The sequence below is a fragment of the Aulonocara sp. 'chitande type north' Nkhata Bay genome, linkage group LG9 (genome assembly GCF_057382095.1).
Source record: "Aulonocara sp. 'chitande type north' Nkhata Bay isolate Kocher_YH1m ecotype deep benthic linkage group LG9, A_spYH_male_GT1.1, whole genome shotgun sequence".
Lineage (NCBI taxonomy): Eukaryota > Metazoa > Chordata > Actinopteri > Cichliformes > Cichlidae > Aulonocara > Aulonocara sp. 'chitande type north' Nkhata Bay.
This window is the reverse complement of record NC_141352.1, coordinates 18,198,808-18,222,242: the sequence shown is the minus strand read 5'-3', so window position 1 is coordinate 18,222,242 and position 23,435 is coordinate 18,198,808. Positions and strand designations below refer to the sequence as shown.

At 42.2% G+C, this 23,435-nt stretch overlaps 3 protein-coding genes across 5 annotated transcripts in view; all 3 read right to left on the bottom strand.

Moving 5' to 3' along the window:
- Window positions 1-2,806, bottom strand: part of flt1 (fms related receptor tyrosine kinase 1) — a 44,519-nt gene extending 41,713 nt beyond the window's left edge. The window contains exon 1 of the mRNA XM_086306224.1: window positions 2,322-2,806. Coding sequence (XP_086162350.1) covers window positions 2,322-2,379 — 58 coding nt within the window. The 5' untranslated portion in view covers window positions 2,380-2,806. The remainder of the gene's footprint in view (window positions 1-2,321) is intronic.
- A 575-nt stretch (window positions 2,807-3,381) lies between these two features.
- Window positions 3,382-12,798, bottom strand: LOC147321974 (suppressor of tumorigenicity 14 protein homolog). 3 transcript variants are annotated; one of them, XM_086306222.1, is made up of 19 exons: window positions 12,687-12,798; window positions 11,971-12,154; window positions 11,735-11,859; window positions 10,612-10,679; window positions 10,313-10,506; window positions 10,091-10,186; window positions 9,558-9,777; window positions 9,294-9,436; window positions 9,083-9,180; window positions 8,837-8,946; window positions 8,608-8,741; window positions 8,169-8,273; window positions 7,896-8,003; window positions 7,689-7,802; window positions 7,486-7,605; window positions 7,203-7,386; window positions 6,858-7,129; window positions 6,641-6,777; window positions 3,382-4,727 (listed from the first exon to the last, which is right to left on the bottom strand). In XM_086306222.1, exons 1-19 carry the CDS (start codon window positions 12,765-12,767, stop codon window positions 4,560-4,562), a joined length of 2,661 nt encoding a protein of 886 aa, XP_086162348.1. In that variant the 5' UTR covers window positions 12,768-12,798; the 3' UTR covers window positions 3,382-4,559. The 3 variants fall into 3 exon arrangements, with proteins under 3 accessions (XP_086162348.1, XP_086162345.1, XP_086162346.1); XM_086306219.1 differs by lacking the exon at window positions 12,687-12,798 and having other exon boundaries at window positions 11,971-12,087; XM_086306220.1 differs by lacking the exons at window positions 11,971-12,154; window positions 12,687-12,798 and having other exon boundaries at window positions 10,313-10,501; window positions 11,735-11,801.
- A 527-nt stretch (window positions 12,799-13,325) lies between these two features.
- Window positions 13,326-23,423, bottom strand: tmprss7 (transmembrane serine protease 7). Its single transcript, XM_086306223.1, has 18 exons — window positions 23,143-23,423; window positions 22,144-22,348; window positions 20,363-20,493; window positions 20,209-20,276; window positions 19,910-20,100; window positions 19,789-19,824; window positions 19,478-19,706; window positions 18,789-18,913; window positions 18,428-18,540; window positions 18,235-18,341; window positions 17,894-18,030; window positions 17,459-17,566; window positions 17,146-17,253; window positions 16,956-17,072; window positions 15,292-15,487; window positions 14,749-15,017; window positions 13,631-13,767; window positions 13,326-13,518 (listed from the first exon to the last, which is right to left on the bottom strand). The coding sequence occupies exons 1-18, from the start codon at window positions 23,212-23,214 to the stop codon at window positions 13,357-13,359; spliced, it is 2,511 nt and encodes an 836-aa protein (XP_086162349.1). The 5' UTR covers window positions 23,215-23,423; the 3' UTR covers window positions 13,326-13,356.
- Window positions 23,424-23,435: the final 12 nt, after the last annotated feature.

Here is a 23,435-nt window from a genome sequence, read left to right as displayed (position 1 = left end):
AGTGTCCATGTGGTTGGGACGTACACAGTGAAAAACCCTTTTCAATCACTTTTAGGGAAATCCTGAAAGATAACACACTTCCTGTAAGGTATGCCAACCAGTCTGGGTGATTCCCACCTCCACAGCACGTCCTCCATCAGCATCTCTGACCCTGCTCACATCTCCTCGCTAAACCCACTTAAGAAGTTTTGTGGAAATGCGTAAGCAGTGTCCCTCTTGTTTATCAAATAAAGGCATTTCTCCACTTCATCGCTGAGGTTTATTAATGAGAGATAAAGACTGTCCACCCTTCCTTCCTCAAAACAACAGAGGAAACATCATTCAGGGAAGCCCGTCCTTCACTCGGACTCCTCCTCGCACAGCAGCTCATAAAGAACCACCTCCACTGATCTGTGAGCAGTTAAACTGCTGCTAGGGCAGTTAGCGAATTTATCACTTAAATCCATTATTGCCTTTCATTGTCAGCATCATTGTTCCCAGTGGATCCCCCATTGAGCACAGTATCTAGTATTACTCATACTGCTAACACTTCCTATGCTACTTCCTTGGGTTTCACAGGAGGCAGCAAATACACACACACAGGCAGGAGAATGGAAGATGGAGGGGGAAGTCAAGGATCTCCTCCAGCTTTTCAACAAGCTGTTTAAACAAGTGTCTAATTAGCACACTTTCTGTGTTATCAGGTAAAGGAAAGCATTTCGCAATCCTAACTACAACATCACTGCCATTACCAGGAAGTACTGTGGTTAGTTTCCACAAAGGCTCATTACACTGACGTACCAGGGAATCTAAAACAAACACCTGAGGGCAATGAAATATTTAAAGTGCCATGAACAGAAACATGCAGATGCATACTAAGGTGAAATTCAGACAAATTAATGAGGACATAGTAAACTCTTTGAGCTGAAATTTACATCACTGCAATAAATCTCAGGAGCATGAAGATTTCTAGACAATCAGCCGACATGAAGAATTTGTTTACCTGTAGTGAAATGTGATCATATGATTTTATTATCAGTTTTAAAATACTAACAGATATAGAGAGGTCCAGTCTAGAATAGTCTCTCCAATAATTCTGATTAATATAATGTATTAAAGGTAACAGTGACAGCGGGGTGTGAATAAATGAAGAATTTAGTTTGTTCTGTGTAAGAAGGTGTTTTTCAGAACGGCTGATTATGCATTATATTTTATATTATGTATTAATCATTATTATTATGTATTTTCTGCAGTTATTCTGGACTGATTCACGTTATTTGTCACATTCAGTTGAATAAATATTGATGCAGAACCTTTTTTATACTTCTTCCTTTCTCTGTATTACACTGCTATATATGTACATATGGATTAAGTACAGGTATGCATGTATGTGCGTGTTTTACTTGTCATCCAGCAGGAAATAATTGGTGGAGTTTTTGTTTCAGTGACAGATTTAAAACAAACGCCATGATGCATTTGGAAAATGAAAAAACAAAATTTTAAATAGTAATAGCACATGAACAGTCGAGGATAACTAGAAGTGATGTAATAAGTCATTACACGTGTAGGACATCTTTTAAAATTCACCGTATGCAAAATAAAACAATTAAATTAAAACTTTTTAAAAATGCCATGTCCCGGATCAAGCTCTTAATGTAACGCACGATTTGATATGCCAGTTTCGCTGAACATGTACAGTGACAATAAAGGGTGATTCTACTCTATTCTATTTTGCACCTGTAGACGCATCATTTTTTATTCCTTGAACTGCTTCCACTGGACTCCATAAATGCAACCTAGCGACTGTTTGAGCAATGAGCACAAATTCACATCGGTTCCTGCTCAGAGGAGTTTTTGACCCCTCATCCATTTATATTATTGACAAGCTCACTAGCTTCAGGAAACAACGCCTGCGCGCATCCATTCAGCAGAGGCCATGCGGGCAAGGAGCCGGGCCACAGGGGTCCCGGTTATCCAAACAAGTGTCCGGGTGGGATATGGCTCTTATCATCCTCAGCGCAAAAGGAGGTTTACAGCTTCAGACACGCAGCCACAGCGGCGACACAACAAGCCGATAAATGAGGAGCGGCAGCGCAATAATAAGGGGAATTGGCTGTCAGTCTGTTGTTTTCTACCTTGATTAGTTGAAATACTTATTTTTGTTAGGTTTGTCAGGTTTACAAGAAATAACGATCATGAAGGATTTTGGCTCTAATTAACTAACTATTACAAACAAGTTTCCTTGACTGTAAATTAGCGCAGGTCTGTGTAAATTAGCAGTTATCCTTGCTGCACGCACTCTGTGCGCCCGTAACATCTGCAAAACTGACCCAGTTACTTACCTTTTGCTAGAACACCATAAAATCCAAACAGCAGGGAGAAGAGAATAAAATTCATCATGTCTGGAGACTCCGAAGCAGCTTTGCGCTTTCAAATAAAATAACGCATGAAAGAAGTTGTATTCCTGCTGTGGCTCCTTTCCCCCTTGCTCCTTTCTTTTCTCTCCACCGGACTACAAACGCAGCACAGCGCGGTTGACTGCTGCGCTCTGAGCTGAGGATCACCGAATGGGAGACAGTTTCCTGAGTTTATCTGCGGGAGATCACGCAACAGGACACCGCGCTTGAGCTCCAGTGCAACTTTTTCCCATCGTTTCGGATTGTGGTGCGGCTTTATACTGTTCCCACAGTGCACCCACCGGATAGACGGCTTCCGTTACGTCCAGTGACACACCCAGCGCGCGCAACAGCGGTCCCATTTCAGCTGTCCCATGTAGTAAAACCTGCTAAATGTTATATTTTTCTAATATAAGAAAAAATCAAAACTCTGTTTCCTCGGATTTTTCACACTTCGGATTGGACATTCACTTTTTGTTCCTAAGCCAAGAGTCTACATGCGCTATTTTCCATCGGGACGTTTACGCTTCACTGGAAATGATGCGCACTGATCAGCTGCTTGCGTATATCTTGTCAGTACCCAGGGCTGGTAAACGGGATGATCAGCACGTAGGCATTGGTAAAGGAATAGTGAACTGATCGACATTTTAAAAAAAAAAAGTGCTCTGCGGAAGGTGCCAAACATTCCACTACTGGAGAAAATCTGGTCTCACCACTAAAGGAAAGTCACTCACGTTTCCTTCAAACTGTAGTACAGGTGCATTTCAGTAAAAAACAAACAAACAAAACCACAACAAACCCCCCCAAAAAACAAAAACAAAAGAAATTAATTATTTCTGAAGCAACAGGAATGTTCAAAATTAAATTCAGTGGACTGAAACAGCAAATTTCATTGATTTATCTTAACAGCAAAGCAAATAAATTATGTAATAAGAGATACAAAAACAAAGAAAAAAGATGGTTCTGCATTGATAATGTGTCTTTAATATAAAGGGAAATGGATTATTTAACAATGATGTAAATTGCAGTTTTTTTATTCTTCATTTCTTCAGGGGATATTGTACATGGCACATTGTAATGACACAGCTTGTCCACTGGGTGGTGGGGTGAGCTGAATGAGGATGGAGAAATGGACCAAACTCTTAAGTGTCTGCATAGAAAGGCTCACTTAGGTCTGGTAATGGTAATCTTACTGGGTCCTCAGGTTTAATGTGGAGGCTTTTTAATAGGACATAAAGTATAAAAGTGGCACCGTTAAGATAAATTAAATCACAGTAAAACTGAAAAGCACCTACTATGGATGGACTGTTCTCTTATCTACAGTTACAGCATATACCGCACATAAAGCTATTACTGTGGGATATACAAATGCACAGACGTACATATACAGTACAAGAACAACTCTTAAACTCAGAGTGAGCTGTGAACACATCCAGTAGCATACAGTACACGGGGTAATGCAAAAATACAGGGTTACATGTATTGTTCGAGAAAGAACTCTTTTCACAATAAGACTGCATGCAGCACAGGACACGGTTTGTTTCTGCAGTGAACAATGTAGCTGTGAATGGAAAAACAGGAAGTAATTGGCAACATTTACACGCACAGGATAATGTAGCCCACCTCAGATCTGCTCTGAAACCTGATGCGTACCAGCCTGTGTGATTGCGACAGGCTGGTGTTTGGTGCCAAATGTGAAGACTTTTACAGGGAACTTCACCAAATGTAAAAAAAACTGAAAAGAAAAAACAGCCTCTTGATGGGAACTTGGGAGTGTAATTCATAAAGCAAGTTGCAGGCTGCAGAGCCTTCCACGGCTCTAGAGCGAGCAATTTATGTAGCTGGACTAGTTTCTTGAGTGACATTGTTTGTCTTGGATTCCAGTGTTAACGTTTAAATGCAGCAAGCCAAAACAAACGAATCGATAATCAGCTTAAGATCAGATTTTTTTCTTTTTTGTCCATGCAACATTGCTGCAGTTGTTTGAGGAATATGAGGAAGCAGCAAGGTTTGGAACAGGGATGATACCCCCACTGGCCCAATGCCTTGGACACACTGCCAAAAACTGACTCATTGTGTTGCCATCCGTCATGACGACAATCTGAAGACAGACTTCAGGTCTGAAACCTCCTTCCTGTGCATTAGCTCTGTCGTGTAGTTCACGTGAGTAAGACGTTTGATTGGTCAGACCTGTCCCTTGGTCTGCTGACGAATCCAGTCGGTGAATTTGACCACCTGTGTGTAGACGCCGGGGCGGTTCTGCCTGGCACAGCCCTCGCCCCAGCTCACGATTCCCGCCAGGAACCACCGCCTGCCTCGCTCCAGACACACTAATGGACCCCCAGAGTCACCCTGAGGACACACACACCGATAAGCATGTAGACACAAACATAAAGATCATAAAGAGGAAGCAGTCAAAAATTCCTCCAGGGCGTTTTATATCTGCTCATAACTTTTAAGCTTCAACACCCGAGGATTAGACAACACGGAGGATGGTAACTAGCTGTCGCAAACATTAGCAGCAACTTTGACACTCTTAGATTTACTTTACCAGGTAAGTGGCTAACTAAATACTCACAAACATCGGGTATTTCCTAAATGCCTTCGTCAGGGATTGATGTTTGTTTCTTTGATGCAGCTGTTTTATGAGTTATAGCACAAGCTCCCTAATATAAGTTACTTCCGGTTTCAGACAGACTGAGCTTGAAAAGCTTTTTGAGAAGACAGTCATTATTAGGAATTCTAGGTGAAACGACCCTTTAAACAGCCCAGTTTAAAAAGCACCATAGTGAAGCTCAGATCTGCTGTATGTATTTTTTTATTTGATCTTTGATGATTTTCAGATAAAAAAGAAGTTTGTAATGAAGAGAAAGTCAGGTAAGGGTAGGATGAAAGATTCCACAAACGTTATGGAGGAGTAAGTAATGGATAATAGGCATTGATTTCTAAATAAAAGGACATGAAAAACTTAAGTTTTATTTTATTATTTATTATATTAAACTTCAGTATATTTTTAGCTAACTAGGGAGCTCAGTCTTCTTCTCTTGCCAACACTTTCTTTAAAGATGTCACACATTTTAGGGTCAACTTGAAAGAAAGGCAGATGTGAAATGTAAAAGTGAGGTCAGAGGTCAAATGTGACATGATATTTGGACACATGGAGTGAACCACCACTCACAACCACTAGCACTTTATATAGCCTCTGTAGAAATTATCCACACCCTCACTTACCTTAACTGCACTACTGTATAGCTCTGTGTAAACAATCATTCTGTACATACGATAATTTTTAACCCTACAACTGTTTACAACTTGCATAGTTCTGTATAGCTGTATATCTCAGATTCCTGTAAAGTTATTTATTTCATATTCTGTATAGTTTTTCATATTTATATCCTGTCCATATCCTGTACATAGCTTGTACTCACTACAGCCTGTACATACTTATAGTTATAGAATATTCACAACATACTTCATACCGTGTACATTATAACATAATAGACCCATTTCTGTAATATACTTGCATATCTATATTATTGCTAATATATATTGTAATATATCTATATCACTAAGCACTTCTGGATGGATGCAAACTGCATTTCGTTGCCCTGTACCTGTGCATGTGCAATGACAATAAAGTTGAATTCTAATTCTAATTCTAATTCTAAACTGTAATGTGATATTTAGAATCTCCATATATATGATCAGCCTGAATCAACAAACTAAACTTCAGCTCATGTTAGCGTTTGCTGAAATTACTGGCATTGTTCGTAAATCACTATAATAATGTGTGTGTACAAAAAATGCTTAGACTTCTAAAATTGTGGAGGTGAAATTGTGACACTCACCACAAACATGAAAGTTCCTGTAAAACCCTGACAGCTGTGTAGCACTTTCTGCAGAGACTAAATGATTATCTGCACTGATTATCTGATGATAACATGAGGAATAACGCTGTTAAATAAGGCATGTGAAACCAATTCTCTACTATTTTATATCTCGTGAGCACAATTTTATTTGTTTTCACGCCAGAAGTGGTTAGTTGGCTAAATAGAGGAGTCTTTACACAAGAAATCATAGGAAGCAGCATGTGATTAGCAAAAAGACACTGAGGAAGTAGATTTCTCTTATATGGTTTAGATAAGATTTCTTGGAAATACTCCAAGAAAGTATCTTAAACCATTTCTGGTTAAGACTAAAAAGAAAGTTTTGAAATTTCTTAAGAAACCAGTGCAATGTTTTCCATAAAATCCATACACACTCACTTGACATGCATCCACACCTCCCTGCAGATTCCCAGCACAAAGCATCCTGGGAGTGACAGCGTCATCATACAACTTGTTGCAGGTGCTTCTATTTATGATCTTCACCGAGGCCTCTTGTAGGCGAGAGGCTAATTCACCTACAATCCACAGAAACAGTCAAAGTTTCCAGTAAAATTAAGTAAAATTTGCATATTTCTATTCAATTATGAGTGCTTACCATCCTCCATAAGAACTCCCCAACCTGTGACATAGCAGCTGGTCCCTGTGGTGAAAGTGTGAGAGGAGGCGGGGACGCACACAGGCTGCACCAAGTCACTGAAAAAAACAGGTGCGCTGAGCTCGAGGAGGGCGATGTCATAATCAGACGTGAACTGGTCATACTGTGGGTGGAGGAGGATGCGGCGGATCGGTCTGGTGGCTGCTCCTTGGTTTCCTGTGGTCATCACACGCATTCCCATGTATGCACGCCACGCATGTGCATCTGAGTATCTAGGATACACTGCGCTTAAATAAAGTGCTTATATATGAATCATCAAGATAAGGTTATCTGTAGTTTTCTTACTTAATGGCATCAGAGTCCTGGAAACAATGAGCAGCAGAGATAAGCCAGCGGTTTGAGACCAGCGTGGCTCCACAGACATGCCCGTAGCGATCCATCTGGAGGCTGACCTGCCATGGCCATGACCCAGCTACGGTGTCACTCCCTCCCACTATCTTGGTGCGTTTTTTGGGCCTGGTTCCACAGCCTGAGGAATAGATAAGGAACACATATGAAGATGTTAGAGCCTGTATTTTAATGAGCAAGTACAGCGGTATGAGGTGTGGTACTTGAGCAATTCCTGTACCACAGCGCAGCTCATCAGAGCCATCGTAGCAGTCTTTAACGCCGTCACACTCCGGGTTGACCTTACTGACACACTTCCCATTGGCACATTTGTAGGAGGATGAGGAGCAGCCTTTAACATCTAAACAGAACGAAGGTTGTAATATTATTTTTTAAGAGCACACTGTTGCACTAAACCATAACTGTGACATCATAAGCACTCACATGCTCTGGTGCAGTTGAGCTCATCGCTGCGGTCTTTGCAGTCAATGACACCATCACACACAGACGACTTAGACAAACACACCTTGTTGGGACAGACGTGGTAACATTTACCTCCTGAAAAGCAAACAGAAGGCAGCATGAAACACATGACCGAACAAAACACTGACATATGAAGGTATTAAAAGAGCGGCGGTGTTTTCTGCTCACCACAGCTGCCCTCCTCACTGCTGTCCGCACAAATGCTCTGACTGACACACTGGCTTTGAGGTTTGCACTGGTTGTTCCCACACAACAGTTCCCCAGGCTTGCAGGATGCTAAAGGTTTGATACAGAGCACAAATAAATGTGGGTCTAAACCAGGGTTTGTGTCTATATCTGCATCAAGATGTATAAACATAATTCAAACCAGAGATCCCAAAACAAAGAATACAAGATTAAGCGTGTGAGGACAGCGCACAGGACTTAGGCAACAATACTTACAGCATTTAGCCTCGTCCCGTCCGTCTGAGCAGTCCTTTACTCCATCGCACACCTTCTTCAGAGGGATACAGCGACTATCTCCACAGCGAAACTGGCGAGGGCACGCTAATGACAGACAGCAAAGAAATTTTTAAAAAACCACAAAAACATAAATTAGAGGAAGAACTCAAACCAACCATATAATAACGAAATAACAACACTTTGTGCAGTAACAAAAGATGGGAATTTTTCAGGAGTTTACAGGGGATGAAACTAAATTTTACATTATGCAATCAGGACCACTTCAGATATTTACAACTAAGGAATTTTTATGATAGTGAAGGAAAGCCCAGTGTAAATCTGGACAAAAATAACTTAATTACAGCCTTAGTAGGGATCTACAGCTCTAAGAAATAAAGAGTAATATCTACTTATAGTGAAAGCATTCAGTTTCACTTACTGCCCTCTGGGGCGAAGGCTCGGTATAGCAAGTAGAAGCCCTTGTTGGTGAGAGATTCATCAGAGTGGAAGTGGAGGGTGAGAGGAGAGGAGTAGACTCGCTTTTTGCCGCTGTTTGACACTGGATTGCACAATCTGAAGATACAGTAAAATGAGGAGTTTCACTTTTAACTCTTAAGCATGCTCCAAAACATGGAGATAAAACACACCAGGAGTTATAATCAGCTTACTTCACTCCTCCGATGTCCAGCCAGTCCTTCTCACAGCCGTCTGATGATAGAGAATCCTGAATGTCCATTGTCACGATAGTTATGGAGATCAGGTATCCTGGTAATGGCACCTGAGGAAGTAACCAGAGATTATTAAGGAAAGTATTGCGATGCTGGAATGTCAACAGGCTACAGAAGAATATTCCATTGTTTCCTAACACATGCACACACTCTGTGTATGTACACAAACATTTTTATGTAGCTCACCCTCAGTGTCCATATGCAGTCTATATTGGGAGGATAATAGGAAGGGTAGTAGGGTGAGGAAATAGAGCCATTCCAGGAGGAAATTGACCCTCCACAACCTGCCCAGGAAGATGGTGACGCGGATAAGTGCACAAAGTACACACATATGTAATTATGTATGCAATTCAAAATGAAATTAGATTTTTATATGTCTGTGTGAGAGCACTCAAACCTGCTTTTGGGATGGCCTGGAAGTAAGCTTTAAAGATGGCTCCATCCCTCTGTCTGCTGAAAGAGAACGTGACTAGCATCACATTCCCAGAGGATGTCAGCTTCATAACCGGAGATGAGCCCGAAATAGGCAGCCCACACCACCTGCAGCAGTCACGCGCATCATTTTTAGAGACGGAACCAAGTTAAATGAATAAAAATAAATGTTACTTATCAGTTACTACTGCGTGTACACAAATATCAAAGCTCATAAAATGCTCTTTACCTGGCGATTATCTTGTTCTGTAAAGGAAGTAAGAAGTCATATGCAGAGAGCTTGTGAGTGGTGCAGCTTCCTGGTGTGGCGCCATGAAGGGTGAGGACAACCAGTCGAACCACGTGACCCGAGGGCACACGAAGTCTCCACTGGTAGTATGGCTTCTTGGGACTCACAAGGCTCAGGGTGCGGTTGTTACCATATTTGGCATAGAGGTCAAAGGACATGGCTAGACAGTGGAAATGATAATGATGCTGATGTTGTGAGTCAGATTAGATCTCTCTCACACACACACTTACACAGAAGAGCAAAGCATACTATTTATACAGTTAGTGCACATTTAAGCTCCTTTACAAAGCAACTCCACCTTTCCTGCTTTGTCTGACTTAATCAGTGTCGTATCTGATGTCTGCACTTGTGCTCTGCCCCTTCTGGTTTTCTGTGTACTTGCATGGAAAAGCAGGGAATTCTCAGAAATGTTTGACTCACCAAAACAGACTTAGGAGTTTTAAAGTGTCAAGCCAGAAGAGTACTGTCCTCACCTTGGAAGCCAAGCTGCCATTTCCCGCCCTGGATACTATTTGGATTTTTGATTTTGTCAGATCTTTCATCTGGATCAAAGTCGTCAGGGTCCAAACCTAAAAAGAAACAAATCAAGCATCAAAAATCTAAAACTTGGGTATAAAATTAGGCATTTATGAAAGTCTAACTATGTTATTTCTGTTTAAAAGAAAATCATTTTGCAGTAAAAGTACTTTATCTACCCAGTAAGTGAAGTATGTCATCATCTTGCTGCATAAAGTAGCGCTGCTCGTTGCGGCTTTCCCGCTGAATCTTGTTGCTCCCGGGAAGCCGCCGCTGAAGCCTCTCTGGGCTGGAGGTCTGAATTTCCATCGCAACATTGTCTGGGGCAGAGAATTTACTCCAGTAGAAGACGGTGAGCCCTTCTGCTCCTTCACTATCACACACAGAGGTTGGATCTCAGCGTGCTGCTGTCATGTATGTTCTTGGCATGCAAGAACCGTTGCAACACACAAGCAGATTTTGTTTAGGTGTAGCATACCTGAAGGCAGTAATTCCTGAGCGTACGTGGTAAGGGCTCCACGGAGAGGACTTGTAGAGGTCTGAGAACTGCGTTTTTAAAAAAAAAAATAAAGGTGTGGGGGGGTGACATCACAAATTGCACGCGAGATGGCTTTTTCCACTGAGGTGACATGAAAATACACCTGGTTGTGCAAATGCTTTGTTCTTGTTTGTGTGTATGAGACTCTTCATGTGTGCGTGCTGACTCTGAGCTGCACAGAGCTCCTTTGTGTCCCTTCCTGCCCGCTGTGAAGAGGTAAGATACTGGGTGGTATTGGCTCTTGGCCTTCAGTTCACCTGTTCTTTAATGAACAGATGGCCACAGAGATACTGTGACCACTTAACAAAGAAGCTAAATTGCCATTGCAGCTGCTTACAGGGATGTTAAACTATGGTACTGCAGTGTTTGGGGGAATTTTCACCTATCAATTTACTGTCAGATCCACTGCTATATACCTGACCTTCTGCTCCAAAAATCTAATCATATCTCCCTCGGCCCTTCTGTCATTTCAGATTACCCTACTGCCCTGTCTCTAGCTCTTAACCCCAGCATCAAACAGAGGTTCACCTGCTCTCTGTAGTGTCCGGTGCACAGAGTAGCTGATTGTGTGAAAGCAACACAGACAACGTTTTTATTGAGGGCCTGCTCTTCCTCTCACTCTTGCTGCCTGAGGCTAGCTAGGCTCACAAATACTGGGCTTGTCTTCAGCCCTGAAATGGCCCTGTCCCCCGGGGGTCTCAGGAACCTGCACACACACTGTGCCCAGCTCTTGTTACAGCTTTACATTTAACACTACCAGCGAGAGAAAGAGAAAGGGGCAGAAGAAAGTGGTGTGCAGAAAAAAAAGAGCGGAGATGGGAGGCTGAAGTAGATAAGGAGAAACTCTACAAATAAGAAAGCAAGGACAGAGGAGGAGGAGGAGAGCGGCTGTGTTTTGAATGTGCGACATAAAAAGAAGCAGTAACCTGCTGTAGAGAAGGATATCAAAGTCAGAGCAACAACAACAAGATCAGCTTCAGCCCAGGGGCAGGAAGGTCAAGCAGCACTCTAAAGTGTCATTCAGAGGGGAGGCAGTGACAGACAGGATCGCCGTTCCACTTACATAATGGTTCAAAGCCCGAGCCTGCAGGCGGAACTGAGGGGAGGTGGAGTCAGCCAGCTCCGAGGAGAAGCTCAGGTTTGGGAACTCCACGCTGCCTCCGAGAAAGAACACTGAGCAAGGCGGAGCTGTGGAGCAGGAGGGGGAGATTTGAGACAGGTGCACCGTGCGACTCAAAATAAATAACATTTAACACCAAAGGAATGGACCAGAAAAATCTCCTGCAGCTCCGTACTCACATGTTAAGTAGTGGAGTGTCAGTGCAATGGCTGCAATAAAGGGAAAGAAAGGCAAGAGACCCAACATCCATCTCCTCCAGGAATCACACACTGGAGCTTTTACCCCCTCCACGTTCTCTTCTGCCTGCTCCTCAGGCTTCGTGGGGGGGCTCAGTGAATGGGAGGGCTTTAAGTTCCCTTCTCCCTTTCAAAGACAAGGACACGACTCAAATATCATACAAGGTTTTTATGTCTCAAATTGCTTCTAATTGTTATTTTCATGGTAAAGAAAATGAAATCTATATACCACAAAGTCAGTAGAACAACATTTGACTGAGCCAGATGCTGATTTTCAGAGAGCAATGGAGAACATCCTTCAGATTAAAAGATCTACTAAGACATTTAAGGACTTGGCAGGTTTCCCCCAGGGAAGCAGACAAAGAGTGGCTGGAGTGGTCTGCTTTCCCACGGCCTGGCTGTGCAGTGTCAGCAACTCAATCAAGTGGCCCACTCGGATGTGGACATTCATAAGAATGGGACCCAGAGACATCTAGAGCAAGATTTTACACTTAAGAGGAATCATAAGTAAGAGTCTGATGGACTCTAAATAGTATGTAGCCCTTTTGTATTGGGGGAATAAAAAGGGGGTGAAACAAGCAGACGGACTTAAAGAGTTACAATATGCTGAAAAAACAGTTCTCGCAGAAAGGTTTCAAAGAGACGCACTGATGGCTTACCTGTGGAGCAGTGTAGCCTGAGTGTCCATGCCCGGAGACGCAGTACACTTCACAAATCTTGCTTTTGGGGAGAGTCCACATAGCACTGTCCCGTTTAGCTCCGGAGAGGCGATATGCAACAATACCCCGGGCATAGAAACGATGGAGAGAGAGGAAATCCCCGCTGTCGCTTCCTCTGGAAAAAAAAAAGAAGGGGGAAAAAAATCCCCACACCGAAACCTGACCCGAGGGGGCTTGGACGCAGCGGGCATTCACTGCCTCCCATTTACCTGAACCTGGCGGCAGGTGTCACACGGAGCCCCAGAATGCAGTGCGGGCACAATGAGAGCACTATGAAAGGGTACGATCCGCACAACCATCCGTGCGACAGATATTGTGGGCAAACTTCCTTGCCGTGTATGTGGGAGTTCAGCTCCGTGGGACAAAAGAGTGTTTGAGGGAAACGTGTGAGGTATTACAACTGGGGCTGGGCCGCTGTGCCCTTGGATGGTCCTTAGGGGACAAAAACTTATTGTGAGCTTTTATTCAGTATGTGAGATTAACGGCACTTTATAACATCAGTAAACTATTAATTATTGGATGCAAAAAATACACAACACAGGACACAAGGTATCTAGTAATGATGTTTTAATTTGGAATATTGTGCTGGGAATGGATGAGTTTCATTGTGTCATCTGATATGGCTGTAGATCCAAGAGGTGAACTTTGTGACCCTGCTGTAGACCCCGGGTAGGTTTGGTCTGCCGCAACCGGACCCCCAGCTGACAATCCCGATCAGGAACCAGCGACCCCCGCCTGGTGCCTGACATGACAAAGGGCCACCCGAATCTCCCTGAGATACGAAGAGTACACAACAGTAACTTGCAATGATTCACTCACTAATGTGCACAGAAATGCACGTGAGTCTTTTCTTTAAGAGTCTTTTCAGTTGGATGGGAGCATACCTTGCAGGCATCCCGCCCTCCTGAGGGGACTCCAGCACACAGCATGCGTGGTGAGATGATTCCGTATCGCTTCTTACACTCCGTCTGACTCATTACAGACACCTCTGCTTTCTGTAGCACCAAGGAAAGCACCGTGTCTGCAGAGCAGCGAGATGAGGACCACATATCAGACAACACATCACCTCCCAAATGGACTACTGCAATGATGTCTTGTCCTGCCTAACAATGTGCTGGATAAGCTGCAGTATGTTTAAAACTCAGCTGCACATCATCCTCAGCTTTGTGCACCTCTACTGACTCCTGGTCAGGCGGTATCTCCTATAAAAACCTCGTCGTCATCTATAAATCTCTACAAGCCCTTGCTCCCCACTGCTCATTCAGACCTTTGTAGTCCACAAAAGCCGACTCTCCATCCCCCACACCATACTGTGGTCCTGTTGCTGCCCGCACTAACTCTGACCACCCCCAAATCCACAATGCCTCATCTTTGGTTTTTTCAAAAACCAGTTCAAATGTCACCTATTCACTGAGGCCTTAAGCTCAGGCTTTTTTTTGTTGTTGTTGTTTTTGCTTTACACACACACAAATCAAAGGCTTGTATTACTTCTATGGGATTTCTTTTACATATTTCTGTTTGTATTTTGCAAGCATGTATGTATAATTTTTTTGTCTTTATTTAAAACTTCATTTGTTTGCATCCGAAATATTTTGGATCATCTTGGGAAACATGACATGCATGCAATCAACAGTTGAAGGCATTTGCCAGTAACTGCCTCACAAAGAGGTGAATTTAAATGAGTCCCCTAAGAATGGGCCTACATTTTATGCATTTATTGTTTATGTCTCTGAGGTCAAAAAACAAGTAGTTCAGCATTAAATATCATTTGCATCTTATAGCACTGTCCTAAAATAAAATAAAGGTGCTGTCCAGATTGTTAAAATTAAATATTTTATGTTTTTTGAATTGTTATTGCCAAATATATCTTGAGGATCTTACAGCTTCTAACCCAGTGACAGCTAGGGTAGGTTCCAGCCCCTTTGGATCCTAAATTTAAATAAACAGATAAAAAAAAGTCGATGGACAGATGTAAAAATTCTCAGACTTTGCTTGTACTTACCATCCTCAGTTCGGTATCCCCACCCAGTCACCACACAGCGGTGGCTGTCGGTGACGGTGTGGGAGGAGGACGGTAGGCACACAGGCTGGACCAGCGGGCTGAGGGAGGGTGGCCAAGGCTTCTTCAGCTGCAGCAGCGCGATGTCGTAGTCAAACATTTGAGAGTTATAATACTCGTGCACCACGATCCGCTGTATCTCCACCACGTACTTGGCACTGCCTTGTGTCAGCATGCCGAGGTGGGCACGCCAGTAACGTGGATCAGAGAGCCTGCAGAGGTCAAAGTTCAGGGACATTAAAGAAGCAGGTTGTATAAACTGGAACTTACTAAACTAGATCTTACACAGCTAAAAGAAAGATAAGTTGAGCTGATGAATTGATAATCTTTAATCTAAAGATATCATGTGAGGTCTTTGGCAGATTATAACCTGTGAAAAACAGTGGGCTTGCAAGTAAACCAGCTGCTCAGAATAATTGATGCAATGTTATCACTAAATTAAAAGAATACTTATAGTTCATAAGAACACCAGCGAGCTTGGCTGACCTTTGCTTGTTGAAGCAGTGAGCAGCTGAGACGAGCCAATCAGTGGAGAGGACAGAAGCACCGCAGTACAGGTGACCATCAAAATAGAGGCTGACCTGCCAAGGCCACTCCCCCTCTGCAGAGTTTACTCCACCCACGATACGCTCCAAGCCAGTTGACGTGAACACCCTGGTCAATGGGGAGGGACGACCACAAGCTGAGGGTGATAGAGATGGGTTTGTTGTTACACTTGTTAGATTTTAAAGGTGACCACAGTGTTTGTGAGCGTATTTTACCATTTAAACCCGTCTGGTTCTGCCACATGATGCAGTTAAATTTAACTGCATCATGTGGCAGAACCGCAATACTGAATCTGATATTATTATGTGTATGCACAGATCTGCCACACATTTAAATGCATGTGCATACTATGTCTTTATCAGTGTGTACAGCTCGTGGCACAAGTTACACACACACAATAATCACCTATGTTGACATGCTGATTCATCACCATGGCTGGCAGTCCTGCTGCCACCTTATTAAAACTCAGAGCTTTGATGCACGTGTGTGTGTGTGTGTGTGTGTGTGTGTGTGTGTGTGTGTGTGTGTGTGTGTGTGTGTGTGTGTGTGTGTGTGTGTGTGTGTGTACGTACTAAGCTCAGTGTTAGTGAGTGATCAAAGGCAGACCTGTTCCCACCACCTTGAGACCCCATCATGATAAAATAACAGCAAACAGAGAGAGCTACGGGTCACCTCAGCGCTGCAGGTCAGCAAGTTTGCAGCTCAGTGCCCAGAGGGTTAGAAAAAAAGACAGCTTTCTCATGAGACTGCATGAAAGATCTGGCAGTGTGGTGGCAGCATAATCACAGTCATAAAAATCAGATACATCAGAGGGTAAGCAAATATAATTTCAGCAAATATTTGTGATTACAGCTTGAACCAGCTTTATTTCACTGAATCTATTTGCCAAACACTTATGATGTTAGCAAAGCAAACAACTGAGGAAATAATAAAAAGGTGGAGCCAACAGCATTTTAAAGGCACCTTACATCTACAGTTCAGCATGTACTGCTCCTGCTGCTGCTCTAAAACTCAAGTGAACTGAACAAAAAGCCACTGAAATTCAATCTGGTAAGTATAAAACGTTTTAAGCTTATTAATTACACTATTATTATTCAGGCACTGAGGTGGCCACTCCAAGGATAATCCAGGAACAAATTCCTACCACAAAACTGTTACTATTTCCAGTATTAGATGTGATAATGTTACTAAAACGCAAACAAATTTAATTAACAAGAAGTCAAAATCCGAAAATCTCTGTCGGGGTTTCCTTCCGAGTAGGAAACCTCTTTATTGTGTAAAACGTTTCCTACTTGGCAGCGTGATTGCAGCTTCATCCTCGCAGAACTGGATGTTCTGATTTTTTTAAAAATAAAAAAAGCCGGACAGAACAATTCAACCTTTTTTTTTTTTAATAATTTGAAGATATTTGAGCATAATTATGAACTATTTATACAAAAACTGAAAATGAATGCAGTTTATGAAAGAGTTCAAATGTAGTCTCATACAAACCCAACATCACACAGCATGTTGGGAGTAGAGTCACCTACAAGAGCGCAAACTGTAATTGTTGCATGCTACAAAAATACGATGTGTACACAGGGCACGTATCGAGGAGTACTCACCACAGTCGGCCTCATCACTGCGATCCTGACAGTCATCGAGTCCGTCACACTTTGCGTTCTTTTTCAGGATGCAGGAGCCGCTTTTGCACTGATATCTGATTGCAGAGCAGGTCGTTTCTGATGAAACAAGTCTCAGTTATTAGTGGCTAAAAGGCACGTTTCATTTTATAAAGTTGCAAACGACACGTACCATGAGTGCAGTTGAGTTCATCGACTCCATCTGTGCAGTCTGTCTCTCCATTGCATCCTAGCAGAGGATGCAGGGGACTATTGGCACCACAGCTCATCGTGGGCCTTGCTGTGAAAATATGCATCATTTTTTAAAGTGCAGACTGAGTTCTCAAGGAAATAAACACATTTAAACCACATGCCAGACATCAAGAACAGTGTAACGTTTCAACAGGAACTCACGATGCTATTTTAAACAGACAAGGAATGAAAGCCGAACATTCCCATTGTTTAAAAAAACAAAATCAAAAATGGTTAATTGGAAAACAACTTACAGCAGAAGACCTCGTCACTCTCATCCTGGCAATCATCCAGGCCATCGCAGAGTCGAGTCTTCTGCACACACAGTCCCGTGTTGCACAAGAAATGGCTCTCTGGACAGGCTGGTGAGCAGAGAAACAGAAACAAAACTAAATCTCTATCATTTTGTTGTACTGGCTCAATATAACACAACACAATAAACTTCTCTGGGGCTGCAATACAGTGACAATTAACAACAAAAGAGCTACAAGAGTTTCAAGAGCTACAGTAAAAGATTATCTTTTTTTTCACAAGAACTTCCATATTTATTTTCCAACATTTTCACTTTGTAATTTTTAGAATCCACTTATGAACAAAGTTCACATGCACACAGATACACAGAGACACGCATTTCCTGCACCCCATCCTAGCGGTCACAGTGAGTCAGGCTGGAGTTATGCTGTGCTTACGCTGGTTCATACTGTAGCTGCTATAAGATGCCTGGAAAGGCTGAGTAGAGGTACGTGAGCTGCAGCGAAACTCCATATCTGGATTGTAGTCAGCAATCCGAAAAACCGTGTCATGTCCCACGTAGCTTCCACAGTAACTGTGGAAGGAAAACAAGCATCAAGAAAAATCATCACAGGATGTGGGACAAATATGGTCGTGGTCAAATGAATGGTCTAAAAATATCCAGGACATTCAATACATGAGGTGACTATCCATCTCTGTAGACTACTGAAAATACCCAATAATAATAGGCAGTGGAACTTATTATTTGAATTCAGTGTGAGCAGGTGTAGCCACGTACATGACTTCATTGACCTTCCACCAGCCTTGGTCACAGCCATTCATGTCCTTCAGTTTCAGAACATAGTTGTGGAAGCGCAGTGCAACTCCTAAAGTGGAGTTCTGGGTCTGTTATAAAATGACAGAACACACAATGAACGAAAACTAATAATAATAATAATGTGTGTGTGTTCGTGTGTCACTTGTTTGTCTACCTTAAACTTCCAGGTACAGGAGCACTGTGGGGGCAGCATGCTGGGGTAGAAGGGGCTGTACATTCGATCTCTGATACCAGGCTCCAACTGGGTCTCAATTTGAGACATACAAACTGAGAGTGACAGAGAGAGGCCTGAGGGTTATAGTTTCCCAAGCTAATGCTAGATGTTACATAAATCTGGGTGCTGGAACATTATATTATTGAGAAATCATTCTTTAGAAGCAGACTTATTATACATATTTTTAAAAAATCCTACACAATTCACTAAAATATTAATTTCATGTCGATGCTTTGCTTTCAGAAAACTTGTTTGTCAAGAACTACTGGCTTATAAGACAGAGCAGGTAAATGTCTCATACCTTCCTCAGCGATTGCCTCAAAGTATCCTCTGAAATTTTTATTCCCGTTGGTCATTCTGAAGGACAGCAGCATGAAATTGGAGGTAGAAACGATGGAGACGGCGCTGGAGACCGGCTCACACAGGCTGCAGCACAAAGAATGTAGATCAGCACATGTGAAATTTGTATTTATGAGTGTATAAATATTCTTGGTAGTCTAAGTGCCAATGACTGGGACTTCTTTAAGTGAAACGTGGGGACCGACTTATTTAAACCTCTGAAAAGATGGATGCCTGAAAAGACTGAGCAGAGGTACGTGAGCTGCAGCGCAACTCTGGATTGTAGTCAGCAATCCGAAAAAACGTGCCGTGTGCCACGTAGCTGTGAGTCTGTCAGTGAAGTTAAAAATACTTATGATACCTATAAATACTTAGAATATATATGTAAATGTCAGATGCTCTGGAATAACCTGCTCTGGACTGATGAATCTAAGATGGACCTTCTGGCCACAGTAAGAACAGATGTGTTTTAATGTAAGGCCATCTGAGGAAGGCTCAAAAAGCAGAAATGGTGTGATATTGGAAAGGCTTAGTGGTATTGATCATCATACCACTAAAAAAAACCTTTAGAAATCTGCAGGAATTCTGTGTGTTGTTTTAGAGAATCTTAACTATACTGTAAATCAAACTTGTGCTCTGGTGCAGACTCGCCTGTGCAGAATGCGCCCTCTCATGGGCAGCAGAGCGTCATACACAGTGAGGGCATCGTTCACGCAGTCACTGGGCTCAATAACAAATGAGGTGATGGTGAGGCGGATCAGAGAGCCAGGGACTGCAGTGAGCTTTACATGGCAATTTATACCGCCCCATGACGAGAAGACGCTTAAAGGGACCATCACCCCAGGAAGGTTTGCATACATCTTATCTACACACTGAGAGTCTGGAAGGAGAGAGAGAAAAAACCTCATGGAAACAAAATGCAGACATGCAGGATGTTTGTTATTCACCTCAGTAGTTCTTACCTGCTGTGTTGGATGAATAATCTGAACGCTGAACACCTGCAAGAGAGCAGAATAGTCAGTTTATTCTAAGGTTCAGAGTGATAAATATGCATTAGACTACAGGTGAGACACACAAATGCACCATTGATGAGGATGGAGTCTATGTCAACTGGAAGACCCAGCAGGTAGCCTACAGAGGACCTGTTCAGGCTGGTGTGGACTGAATCTCTGAAAATGGCTGCTAAGCACTCCTCACACATCTCTGAGCTCTTCAGTTGAGGGACCACAAAAGCCATCCAGAAATGCACCAACACGCCACCCTTGTTGTTGTTACTTGGGGAGGAAAACAGATTGATAGAACATCTTTAAAATCATAAAACTAAATGAAAAACAGCAGATTTGTTTGGTTTTAGTTCATGATGACAAGGAGCACCATAGTACCTGAGGTCTGAAATGACAGCTTGCTTGTAGAGTTTCGCAACTGAGGACATTTTGTACACATTGTTCACCTGCAAGACACCAATAATGACACCAATAATTAACAGCAGATTAGTACAGACCAGCAGTTCACCAGCAGGGTTACACTGACACCTACCACGTGCTGGATTTTATTTGCCATGGACACAAACTCATGAGACTGTGGTTGCCGGTACTCTGGGATAAACTCCACATTGGCTACACGGAACATCCCAGCGAAATATGCTCCACTGTTACTTTCCCTGCGAACTGAGGAAATCTGGTCAAATTTAGCTTTTTTTTCCCCCCATCGAGCTACTACATTACAATAATACATTTTAATAACATGCTGCCAATAAAATTAGCTAAACGTTTATGCACAGCATCTAAACACTGAACTTTGCAAAGATATTTAATGGACAGTTCACCTCAAAATCTAATTTACTCATTTTTCCTCTGGCCTGTTGTCACCTAGATTGTTTTAGTGTGAGTTGTCCAGTTTTGGAGATCTACTCATGACAAAATAAAAATAAATAAACCATGAATTTTTTTACATATCAACAAATAATAAAAATGATCCAGACCTAAGCAAATCTTAAAATCTATCCAACCTCAAAGGAATTATAAAAAATGCCATATTGCACAGTGTCATTATTTATTTAAACAAATTAAAATGCAAGTGTGTGTTAACAAGGAGGAAAGACATCAATGATGATCTTGAAGAAGTAATTGCTGATGCCCATTAACTTGGGAAGGGTTTGGCCATTTCCAAACAATTTGAATTGCATCTCTCTGTAGTGAGAAACCAGGACAGTTTTCAGTCTTCCCAGCAGTGGACGACACATCAAATTTAGCCCAGGGTCAGAGAGCAAACTGGAGATGGTTGTTCATAATGTACAGCACCATGTTTGGCGAAAAGAAAATGCAGCATATCAGCACAAACACGTCATTGCATCTGTTAAACACAGTGGTGCCGGAAGGTTGATTATTTGGGCCTGTTTTGAAGCCACAGGACTTGGGCACCTTGCAGTCAACGAGTTGACCATGAACTCATCTGTGTAGTAAGTGTTTTAGAGTCTTCATGCAACAGGACAATGATCGGACGCACAGAAGCAGAACACCTGAACAAAAGTCAGCAAACTGAAGCAACATTATAAAGAAGAGTGGGCCACTTCCTCCACAGTGGTGTGAGAGACTGATAAAGCCATACAGAAAATTGATTCCTTCAAGTTATTGCTGCTAAAAGTGGTTATACAGCCTGCTGAACCACGGAGTGTGCTTAAATTTTTTACATATAGCTCCTGCATTTTAGCTTAGTTTTTCTTAAATGAATACCAGCACACTGTAGCATGTGTTTGATGTAGTTCCTCTGAGGTTATATTTAGTTTAACTTAACCTGATATGTAAAACCTTAAAATTGAAAGAGCGCGTACTTCCTTTTTACTGTATTATTTGTGTCATCCTTCAAATATAGTGGAACAAAACTCTATTTTTCTTGTAGTTTTAAGAAGCCAAGTCATGATTTTTTAAAAGAGACAGCGATGATGAGTTTCTTACATTTATTTTTGAGCATGTTTTTTTTTTTTTTTTTTTTTATGAACCTTTGACCCAAACTTGGGTCACTGGGGGAATCAAATACTAAAATTATTGTTCATTTGTAACTGCTTCAAAATGCTCTTGCATCAGTTTTTCACTGTTAAATAAACCAATACACATTTATAGACTCGTCATTTCTTTGTAATTACTTAAAATTATGAATGCAGCTGGGAGACAGCCGCACACTTTCCTGACTACAGATGAGGCCCAAAGAGAAAACAGTTTAATCTGTGGTGAACTGTCCCTTTAAATATCTTTCAGGAGCAACATTTTTGTTTTGTTTGTTTCTTTTTTATATAAAAGTGTAAGAATACTTCCACTTACAAATAAAGACCCACAGCAGCGACCACATGATCACCACCACCACGAACACTACTGCTGTGATGATTACAGTTATGTATGGGATGTTCAGCAGACGGAGCCACAGCCTCTTGAGTCCTTTGGGCTTCCGTCTAGTCTTCCTGTACTTCCTGCGCAGCTTCTGCAGCGTGTGGTCCACCGTTGCCACCTCCACTGACACATCTGCAATCTACAGCCAGACAGGGGAACACGGTCATGGCCATTCAAAGCTGTATATCACATGGACAGCACATTTTGCTTGCCCTTTAGAGCAATCACACAAAAGGGCAAACTATGGGAATGGATTTAATGGTGCTGAAATAATAGGAAAAGAACACCAAAAGCAATTAACAGTTCACTATGAAGATTCAGGATCAGGACGAAAGGGCACAAGAGGGTGAAGCCAGCTCTCCGGGGCAGACCATCCTCCTCTTTATCTCTTTACTGTATCTGCAGGTCAACTTTCTTCTATTACAGTAAGCTGAATAATCAATCCCAAGTGCATGAGTGACAGAGGTTCTGAATAATCCATGGTTCAAAATCTATTTGATCTGCTACCAGTGATTCAAATATGTGCCAGCTAAAAACGAGGCTGGTTTACTTGGCACCTTAGCTCGTGACCCAGTGTCTGAAAGCAGTACCAACTCCATCAGATGTAACTTCAGTGCTCATTGAGTTACCCAATGCACATGTATTATTCATTCAGTGTCATCCCATACTGTGCAACTGGCAAATATTCCATCACAAGTTAGCAGACCATAGAGACGTAGTAAAAATATCAATATCCATTTAAGCACATTTAAATGTGAAATAAGCTGAGAGATTTAAAAAAGTTTTGAGATGTGTCAATAAAGTAAATCTTCCAGGATTTGAGTCTGGAGACACGGCTATGCTGAAGCGCAAAACTCAACACAAAAGCATCAAGGTTACACAAATCTACACACACAGCTATTTGTTACCAAGTTAACGATACAGCTTACTTACACTGGCACAGTCCTGTCGAGATGGATCATCATCTCCACTGGTCTGCTTGTTCTCATCGTGCTGCGCGCCCATGACACAGGCATCCCTTCAAGCCGCAATCATCTACTTTCTGACTTTTGTTCTTTCAGATCCATTCCCACTGCCTTTTAGAACAAGAACAGCCGTTCATGAAAACAGCAGATTCGAACAGAGCCAAAAAGCACACCGTTTGGCTCCACAGTCGGCAGGTGTCTGAAACCAGATCCTTGACCACAGACGAGCAACGGCGAAACGGGGAACTATCCAGTCGTATG

Excerpts from the sequence above, each read along its gene's own strand:
- LOC147321974 (XM_086306222.1), bottom strand. The coding sequence starts at position 12,767 with ATGTGGACTCTCCCCAAAAGCAAGATTTGTGAAGTGTACTGCGTCTCC. Across the intron at positions 9,181-9,293 it reads CCAGGCCATCCCAAAAGCAG|GTTGTGGAGGGTCAATTTCC; the intron begins GTTTGAGTGCTC and ends CTTCCTGGGCAG. Across the intron at positions 7,803-7,895 it reads CAGTGAGGAGGGCAGCTGTG|GAGGTAAATGTTACCACGTC; the intron begins GTGAGCAGAAAA and ends TTTGCTTTTCAG.
- tmprss7 (XM_086306223.1), bottom strand. The coding sequence starts at position 23,214 with ATGGGCGCGCAGCACGATGAGAACAAGCAGACCAGTGGAGATGATGAT. Across the intron at positions 19,825-19,909 it reads AGACTCCATCCTCATCAATG|GTGTTCAGCGTTCAGATTAT; the intron begins GTGCATTTGTGT and ends GCTCTCTTGCAG. Across the intron at positions 18,031-18,234 it reads TGGAAGGTCAATGAAGTCAT|TTACTGTGGAAGCTACGTGG; the intron begins GTACGTGGCTAC and ends TTCCTTCCACAG.